General features: G+C 43.8%; 1 protein-coding gene across 1 annotated transcript; it reads left to right on the forward strand.

Moving 5' to 3' along the window:
* The first annotated feature begins 7,443 nt into the window (after positions 1-7,443).
* LOC123042703 (uncharacterized) lies at positions 7,444-8,835 on the forward strand. Its single transcript, XM_044465101.1, has 2 exons — positions 7,444-8,235; positions 8,332-8,835. Exons 1-2 carry the CDS (start codon positions 7,582-7,584, stop codon positions 8,389-8,391), a joined length of 714 nt encoding a protein of 237 aa, XP_044321036.1. The 5' UTR covers positions 7,444-7,581; the 3' UTR covers positions 8,392-8,835.
* Positions 8,836-10,127: the final 1,292 nt, after the last annotated feature.

Raw genomic sequence — 10,127 nt, forward strand, 5'->3', positions numbered from 1 at the left:
AAATCTGCAGCAGCCAGCTCCTGGCCAGCAAGGTGAATCCACACTTCCATCTCTCCCAACCGCAGGAAACGCACATGTATATTTTTATGCCATTTCTTAGCACCATTATCAACTGTAACTAAGAACGAATCAGTTGACCGATAGGAGCAGTGGCAAGAACAGTCAACATGAAAGATGGCAGTAGATAGCACTGTTGGGTAATGGAAATATAATAGGGAAAGCACATGAGTTCGCACCAACCTGCAGTGGATACCGGAGCAGCGAACGGCCGTGTACTCTACTCAGGTAATAGCTGCGACCACGGGGTTAGCTATGTAATAGCTAGCTCGGTTCAGGTAAGTAGATAAAAGACTCGTCCATATAACCCCCGGGGTTAAGTCCAAAACTAATTACTTAACCCCCTAACCTTCTCAATACCATTTAAACGCCCCCTAAACCTGATTAGGGCATGTACAACGATGTACGATCAGCTGTCTAGAATGGGTTATACCTAGGATTTTAGATGACGTGGAGGAGAGAGAAAGATCCCGTCGGTAGAATTAACAACGATTTGTAGTGCTTGAAAATTGATTGCTACGGACGGCGACGGCCTTTCTAGCGGCAATGCTACACGTACAAACAGTTTACGGGCTTTTACATGGTGGGTTAGTTTTCATTGGCCAACAGGTGAGCGGGACGGCCCACCCCCCTGAAAATCAGGGGGGGAAAGTTTGTGATTGGTTGTTAGATGAAAACAATTTACAGGCTTTTACAAATCTTTGTATGTCTAGCATTTTTGCCTTTCTAGTGTTGTATATCTGCAAAAACGGCAACTGTCCCTTTTGTACACAGTAATAGCGGTGGGGTCGGCCGGAGATGGATGAGATGCTTTGTAGACTAATTAACAACTTTCCTAATTTTAGGGTGTTACATATAGTAAGAAAGGACGGTCTATTGTATGAGGTGTTTTTACCATTGTCTTCTGGTGATGTGGAGGATTGCTACAGAGAACAGGCGTCTCAACTGATGTACATGCCCGTAGACTAGTCACAGTGGGAGTAATTTTAGCAGTAACATCGAGTCCAACTTAGCAAATTTGCTTATGTGGCAATGAATTAATGAGGATAGATATAGTTTCAGTAACTTAGTTAGTTACTGTAACATCACATGTTCCAATGCAATATGAGTCTATAACCTAATAAATGAACTTGCATGACACCACACTTATGTTAGTATCCACTATGAAAGTAGTAACATAGTATAGGGATATGTGTATGTTACCACTATAATGTTACTCTCCACTGTGGCTAGTATTAGAGTGGTTTTAGCAGGTTGTTTGCCTGCGTGGCATGGGAGGCTGCTAGGTTGGCTAGGTTGATGGCGCGAAAGGAACTGGCGCTGTAACTTTCTCTAGCTGCTGATTTCGTCTGGCGCCGGAGGGGACCTCCTCGCCTGCTCCCCATCCTGGCCGCTTCCTCCTGATACCGCACGTGCCCCGTCCACTGCATCCACCTCCACTCCTCGGGGCTCTACCAGATTTATTCGGACCATCTCATGGAGACCAAGGACAATGAGGTTGTCGGCAACATCGAAGAGGAGATGGGGCTGAAGGCAGCAATAGACACTGCCACACCGTTGAGGCCACTACCATCTGGCTGAAGAGCAACGGATGCTCAAGGCGGTTGCGGATGCTTCCGTCGTCGCGGTCGAGCGGGTGAGGATCCTGAAGGCAGCAATGAACGCTTCCGTCGTCCAGGCTGTTGCTTGGACGTCGTCCCCGTCGTCATGGATATATCTTTGGATTCCTCTAATGACGGTCACGAGCCATGTTATGCCATTCAATTAATCACATCATATTTAGATTATAATCTTAGTTTATCTCGCATTTGGACCATATCTATATTTAGTTAGATGTTGTATCATTGCAAGTATTTGGACCTTGTCTATGCTATGTTTATATTTGAATTTCAGTTTGGCAGTTTAGAAATTATGCATTTTAGATGTTGTTAAGTTGTATGATGTCAAAACATAGTCGTGTGAAATTGGAGATGAAACGTAGTCCATATATCCATACGAGAAACAGGAGAGGAAAATTGTAAAGGGTGCAGTTTCTAGAGAATCTGAAAACGGCAGGGCTCCTAAAAGTTTAAAATGGTTTTAATGGGCCCTTTAAAACTGTATTTAGTAGAATTGCTCTTTGTGCTCTCCTTTCCTTAATTTCAGTCCAATAGTGCTTATTCTGTAACTTCATTGATGGATATATCCATGTCAGTTGAGATGTTCTGTTCTACTCTTTTTGCTATTGTAGCCGCTCAAATGAGGAGGTTCGGTCCGGTTGAGAACGTGCTCCGTGCTACTATAAATCTCGGTATGATCAAAATCTTGTTCAACCGTGATGCTTCTCTATATTTTGGTTTCCATTGTCAAGCATTTTCTTTCGTGCTTCTGAAAATGTGGCTACACACCGGCCTCTTTTCTCAATTGATGCTCGCAACCTACACTCTCAAGTCAAATGTATGGTGATAAAAGCCAGGACGGGCAAAAATTGTTCATCGTGTATTTAAAAGATCAACTATTGAAAATGGTCATCGTGTTTTGAAAAAAGTTCGTCGCTCATTCAAAACTATTGTTCATCCTTCTTTAAAAAGTTCATCATTTTTCAGAAAAGGTTCATCTTTCATTTAAAACTGTTCAGTGAGTATTTCAAAAAATGTTCAGCGAAAAAATAAAAAATGTTCATTGTGTGTTTAAAAAATGTTCTTCATGTATTTAAAAAATATATTAATTGTGTATCATGGAATTTCCTTCTCCTCTTAGTTTTCCTTTTTAAATTTTCTTTCATTTTTTTTCTTTTTCACATTGTGTTTAAAAATGTTTGCAGTGTCTAAAATTGTTGACCACATATTTCACGTATTCTGAAAATGGACGTCCTGTTTTATTAAAATTCAGTGTATTTAGAAAATGTTTAACATACATAAGAAATGTACATTGTGTTTTTAGAAAATGCTCGGTAAATATGCGGTTGCGCACGACCAATGTACATGCAGTTGCGTGCGGTCTGCAGGCGTGCGAGTGCAGTTGGGCCTGACCGACGGGCATGTAACTATAATTGTGTGCTATCGGTGTGCATGCAACTGTAGTTGCGCATCCGTGCAACTCAAGTTGCCGTAACCGGCTGACATGCAAATGTATTGACATGGGAAAAGACAAAACTAAAAGCTGCAAAACATATAAAAACATAAAATCAATCAAACAGATACAAAATAAGCAAATAAAAACTAAAAGGACACGAGATGAGCATGGATGTCCATGTAAGATCTGGCTGCTTCATCGACTGAGATTTAACTAGTCTAGTTTGATTGAAATTTCGCAAAAAAGGCATTGACTGAAATTAACCAAGTCTAAGTCAGTTGAGATTTAGCAAAACTGATAATTAGAATGTCCCTCGTTGCTTCATCTATTCAAACACAGAACACCCGGTTACTGATTTCTTGGCGTTTAGGCTAGCCCATGTGCCACCATGCCCTCCTCTGTGTTTGCTGGTAGCAGTTGTCATACACACAGCAGGAGCTGGCCCAGCCGACTGGCTTTCCGACCCCTCGGTCCAACGTAGTCGAGACCACATATCCACACAACATGATCCGAGTTAACAATCAAACAGTTGCATATTTTTGTGATAAAAGAGTAGTGATGTGAGCTCGAGTAACATATATGTACGGTACATAATTTAATCTCGATTACTTAAATGAACTAAGATTTACTCGTCCATGTCATCTAGATTCAATACAGAAAGTAGTACTAACTCTTAAACTGTGTCTATACAAAGAGTTGCATTGAATGTAAGAACGTGTGAAAGCAATGAGGTTGATTATAGAACTTCCATTTTTCATAGAATCTGACTCTACATCTAGCAATATCTACAGTTAATAAACTTCGGCTGCGTGTGCTATTCATCTGGTAAAAAATATTAGAGGTCTCTTGAGAATGCATGCAAGATTAATATTTCGTTGTCGCATTATATTGGGACTTTAATTGCATGCAGGTGCCCAAGTCAAGACAGGAAACAGTACTACAGAATCAACGAAAGCACCAAGTTATTAAAAAACAGTATAACTCAGCTAGCTATGGCCTCCCACAGCGTTTTAACGCCCTTAACCATCCGATCAGGTCATCAGGCTCATGAACGCACCAGATCGTTTTGGCAAGCCGCACAACGCCATTGCCTTCTTGTGCTGCGCGATCTATGTGAGCCGGCCGGGCCAACGTCAAAAGGGCCGCTGCTCCTCAGAACGATCTGGGCGCTTTCTGGTGAACCGGGCCAACGTGCTGTACATGGCCTGAACGGCCACGAGGCCCGCGTTTAGCGTCACGCTTGCTGATATTTTCTTCTGTTTTTGCTCGTTTTAATCGGTCTAATCGGCGCACCCGGCGGTGGCAGCGGCGACCCGATGCAATAATGGGGAGAAGCTTGGCCGTCCTCCAGTAACGTCCATGGTAGTGCGGATGCGTTACTATCCGTTTGCCTCCTCTACTCCATGACCCGTATATATGTTGCCTGCATCGGATCCTTTGCTGCGTACAGATAGATAGTTTGGCGATCCCCCCCCCCCCCCCCCCCCCCCCGGTGTTATCATGAGCGGACCTTAACTACTGACATTTGCTTCAGGGTTTGCCCGGACGGCGGCCAAAGAAGCCGTTCCCGCTGTCCTACGATGCCCCCTGTTTGTAGGTGCATCTGTTCTACATATGGCTTGCGTTTGATTAACGTCACCCCATTACTCCACACTCGCCCCTCTCTCTCCTTTGGTCTCCAGTATAAATTTGTTTGCTTCCCATGGACGGACGTTTGGTGACATATGAAGTAGCTTGTTTGCTTGCTGGATGGATGGAGCTGATGTTGCTTTGCCACATATATTGGTCGTATAGTTTTTATATATGGTTGTTTGGTGGCCTTGGCCTATCTTACTTCACGTCCTAATTTGCGTTCCTTTTGTGCTTGCACTTTGCAAGCATATGGTAAGTTTTCTGTCCTGTGGTTTGCTCTCATCTACTCTCCGATGAATACTTGCTAGCCAATTTCCATAAAAGCATTATTGGATAAAAATAAACCATTTACAGCCTAGCTCAGATGGACATTTGGTACGCATTTAATTATAATTCCTCGGAAGTATTACTGGATAAGAAATTCTGAATAGAAAAGAAGTATTTTATTCTTTGTGCACATAGAAATAAATTGCTTAAATTCTCTCCTTGATTTCTTTGTTTGAAACTATTATTAGTTTTAAAAGATACAATGGCATAAATCATCATCTTTATTTAGTTTTACACTGTCTGCTTAAAGTGCATGTTCTTCTTTTTGTCTGATCTTCCATTTTTGTGCCTCACATGTAGGGTGTTCCTATTGAAAATGGGGAAACGCTTCCACTCGGCACACTTAGGTACACTGCTTACTGGAGGAAATCTCAAGCTTGCACGTCTATCGATTTCTTTAGTCAACCAGTAAGATTCCACTGGAAAATTATTGGCACAATCAAGAGCTTGGAGATATTGTTAATGTAAAATAGTTGTTATGTGCATATATTTCGTCATGCTTACATAAATTTTGTGTGTATGTAATGCTTACTAATTGTAATTGGTGTGTTTATTTGTCACAGTGGACAATAATCTTTCAGCTGAAACTATGTGTAAGCAGCACTAAACTTTTTGTTACTTTTCTGTGCCAAAAGGATGTAGTTTGACACGCTCTTCGTTGTTTTGGTGCTGAAATTTTAGTGTGACTTGCTATGACGTGCAGATAAACTGATCAATGCTGCTCATTATAAAACTGATTCATAAAAATAAAGTGCATGCATGATCCAGTATGGAGGATATATGTTCACCTTGACAAATAAAAACTAAAGTCATGAAAATTTTCAGAAAGGAAATCTTCCATTATAGAAAGGAAATCTTCAATTATTAACTATTCAGGAAAAATGTAATGAACTATTTCAGAGCACAGAAAAATCCTTGACATACTCATTGTATTTTGTCGGTAATACTTATACTTGAAATACCATTTCTATTGATTTTTCTCTTCGTATGGCATACACCTATACCTGGAATATCACTTCATCTTTTTTGGTCATATTTCTATTGACCATTAGGGACAGGGCGCGGCAAGCCGGCAACACGCGCATTTATGTTCTAGTTGGACAAGAATATGGAATGAGCGGGAAGTTCAGATAATGGTACTCATCAGCCTCGAGCTGCAACTCTTCCTGCTAATCGTGGGTGTCTTCTGGCGGCGCAGAGTCGGTTGGGCGAGGTTCTTTGTGTGGTTGGCTTATTTGGCGTCATACGCTGTTGCCGCCTCTGCCATTGGCCTCTTTTCCCAGTACGAGGACAAGTACAAACTAAGAAGCCTCGAGTCATTTGAGCATCTTCAAGCCCTGACGTTGCCCTTCCTCTGGCCACCTTTTCTCCTCCTTCACCTCGGAGGCCCGGACAGTATCACCGCATTCTCCATTGAGGACAACAATTTATGGACGAGGCAATTGATAAACCTCATGTTCCAACTTGGTCTAGCCCTGTATGTATTTTGGAAGTCGTTCGACTTACTTGACTCTCAGTTGATAATAGTAGCGGTGCCCCTATTTGTTGCTGGGATAATCAAGTACTGGGAGAGGATATGGGCGCTCAAGAAAGGAAGCCGAGACAGCCTTGATTGCCGCATGAAGAATGAAGATCCAAATTCCCCAGCTCAAGCTCAATCTGGTGATGTCGTGGCATCTTGTGCTCTTAACTCGGCGCTTAGCGGCAGAGGACTGCTTGTTGGACGGACACTGTTACAGCTGGGAAATAGGGCTGAGATTGAGGTGCTGAGTGCTTTTGCAGGCACTGAGTCAACAGAAAGGAAGCTCAAGATCATACTGACGGAGCTCGGCATGATATATGATATGCTATACACCAAAACCATGGTTCTGCATAGCCGTACCGGCATCATGCTCCGTTGCATCGCCCTGATAGCCATGGTGGCGGCGTTTGTGCTATTATTGGAAAATCACCATATGAATGGCCAAGAAGGAAGAAATCCTTTCCTCACCTATCAGTTGTTCTTAGCGTCCATCTATATGGAAGTTCTTTCTATCTTGATGGTGATAGCATCTCCCTGGACAAGGGCACGCTTCAACCAGGGCACATTTTTCAGTTGGGTGTCCCACATATTATGTTGTCTTACTCAACTCATATTATGTTGTCTTGCTCAACTCTTGCCAATGTCAAATACGTACATGGGTCAATTCAACCTTGCAGACTATTCCATGTCCAAGAAATCCATGTCAAAGTTCATCTCCGAGGTCTACGAAGCATTGGGTTTGGAGAAGCACTGGAGAAACTTTTGGCATATCAAGCACGTGGAGGACATGTCGATCATCATCTATACCTTGGGATTGCTCGGCACTGACCCAAATCATTCTGGGGGGGAGATCCCGGCAGTTAAATCTTGGCCAGGAGCTGAAAGATTTGCTAAATCTACCCTTTGAGCATACTATTTTCCGTCTACATATATGGACAGAGTTGCATTTAAGCACATACTCGTTGGGAGGGGGTGGCGTTGTTGGCGAGATGTCATTACTTGTGGCAGAATGCAGGAAGCTATCAAATTACCTCATGTACCTTATGTCAGTTTGCCCTTCAATGTTGCCGGTAAGCAGTGTTGCTCGAGATTTTGAGCCCCTCTTCTCGGAATGGGTCAGAGACAATCATAACAACTTGAAAAAGGCAGAAGTGTTAGACAAATATGCAAATACTGTACTGGTAGGAAGCTCTCCCTTCAGAGACACACCTGCTTCCGTGGAAACCCTCAAGGATTTGAAGGAGGTGTCGGCGAGGCTGCTCATCTATGCAGCCGGTAAGTGCCCCTTTGAGGAGCATGCGCAGCAACTCGGCAACGGAGGAGTGGAGCTTCTGACCATGATTGGATACCTCATGATGCATCAGCAGCTTGGCGATGTGGGAGAGAAGGTCGAGCTCTCACCGTCCGGTTTACTTCCTGTACCCCCACAGCCAGCGTCGTTGACAGGCCGTGTGAGAGTCAGGCCGAGCGTACACTTGCCAGTGCCAGCATCAGTCCATCTCCGGCCGCTCTATGCCTTTGAATTCGACCATGATGATCCCTGGATGCCGACGTCGGTCAAGCCCCTCTCATTGTCATTAGGTATGATGGCGGAGCCCGACCTCCCCGGACCAAGTGCGCCAACACAAGCTACATCGCAACCGGTAATTACTTTACCATATATATACTGTAGTGCTAGTATTAACTCTTACTAGGAGTATAATTTTCCTTGTGCATAATGCTTACATCATGTGCTGCAGAGTACCTCCGGCGGAACAAATGTGGCACTGGAGATAGAGGAAGCTGGTGGACACCAATAGACAGATGGCCAGTCGATCTCTCTCTGCTTGGGATCCAACCATCACAGGAGGGACAAATCCCAATGGCTCCATCGTAATCCATATGAGCAGCAGCGGTCTCTTCATCCTCTCGGGCGTTTGATTCCAATGGCGTGTATGCAACGAACGTTTCTGCTTGATTACTTCAATTATTATTATTATATTTGCCTGTAATGCGCTGTTCGATGAACTTTGTGTTGTGTAAGCTGCGGCTGTGTCAGCTCAGCTAGCGTGGTTTGTATCTTTCTTCTTTTCTAAAACGAAGCGTGGTTGTATTTTATTGAGTCACATGACTATATATGCATTCGCTTGTTTGGACTAAAAAATAAACATGCCTGCATAGTGCTTGCTTTCCTGATTCATACTGCTCGTGAACACGTAACATCGGAATTCGGTTAAGTAAGAGATCGCTGACACAACACCAAGACAGAGAACAAAGAGAGAACAGAGTGCTGATGTGTATGGTTTCTTTTCTGTGTAAAAGATCCAGCGGCGACTAAAAGAACATATAAATAATAGTGGAGCTGAACTTTGAAAAGCAAGTCTTCCTTCAGCAACGAAGTAAAACAACGAAAATGGTGAATTTCTTTCTTTCTTTCTTTTGAGGAAAAAGAGTAACACTCCATTACTCTTGGGCCGCTTCCAAGTCGGCTCTCAGCTCTTCCACTAAATCATCCGGGACACCCGCAACTTTGTACGCGTCTCCCTTTTTTCTCGCCCGGGCCGCCAAGCAGTCAGCCAAATTGTTCTGATTCCTGTTAACATAGTCCACCCGAGCATGAATTTTGATAGTTCAATCTTGGCATCGTGTATGACCGAAAAACAGGCAGAGCGGTTACTGGCATCAGATTGGATTTCTTTTGCTAAGAAGGAGCAGTCAGTTTCCGCGATGATGGGCCCTCTGAACAGTGCCGCTAAAGATTGGAGCCCCGACAACAAAGCTCGGGCCTCTGCTTCCTCAACCGACGAGCAACACTCGATGCTTTTAGACTGCGAGAAGAGCACCAGGCCCCTGTGGTCACGAGCTACTGCACCAATACATGCTTGCCCACTGTCAGCCAAAAAAGAGGTATCAGTATTCAGTTTCACCAGGCCATTCCTTGGGGGGCACCAAGCACCAGAGGACGCCAAGTTGCAGCCCGATCTCAACATCTCTTTAGCTCCTCCCGCTGACTCCTTTCCAACAGAAGCATTCCTGAGCTGCCCCAGACCTTGCTTGTCTTTCATATCTGAATTAGATACATAGCTGTTGTCGTTTATCTCCTCTACGTATTGCTGCAGGAATAAAGCCGATCTACTAACCAACTCTTTCCCTGTACTATGAAAATTGTCGTCCCGAAGAAACCAACAACGCCACAGCAGCAACAATACTTTTGTTCTTGTTTCCATATTGCATAGCCCTAATAAATTTTGTAACCAGTCCTCCCCAGTAAACTGAAAGAGCGTTTCGCTAGGGATGTTCCAGACCTTTCTCATCTCCGTTCGTAGGGCTCTGCTCTTGGTGCAAGAGACTATAGCATGGTGCTCGTTTTCCTCTCCCATTCCACAAATGTTGCAGGTACTATCCATATCCAAAGTATGCTTCCATTTGTTCAACTTGGTCGGTAGCGTATTGGTGGCCGTCCTCCACCCGAAGATTTTGATCTTTTCTGGTACCTTGGCCTTCCAGATGATGTCCCACATGCTACGGTTGTGGGATGCGTTCGTAGAACTCGATG

Source organism: Triticum aestivum, chromosome 2B, assembly GCF_018294505.1.
Source record: "Triticum aestivum cultivar Chinese Spring chromosome 2B, IWGSC CS RefSeq v2.1, whole genome shotgun sequence".
Taxonomy (NCBI): domain Eukaryota; kingdom Viridiplantae; phylum Streptophyta; class Magnoliopsida; order Poales; family Poaceae; genus Triticum; species Triticum aestivum.

Excerpts from the sequence above, each read along its gene's own strand:
- LOC123042703 (XM_044465101.1), top strand. The coding sequence starts at position 7,582 with ATGTCATTACTTGTGGCAGAATGCAGGAAGCTATCAAATTACCTCATG. Across the intron at positions 8,236-8,331 it reads CACAAGCTACATCGCAACCG|AGTACCTCCGGCGGAACAAA; the intron begins GTAATTACTTTA and ends CATGTGCTGCAG.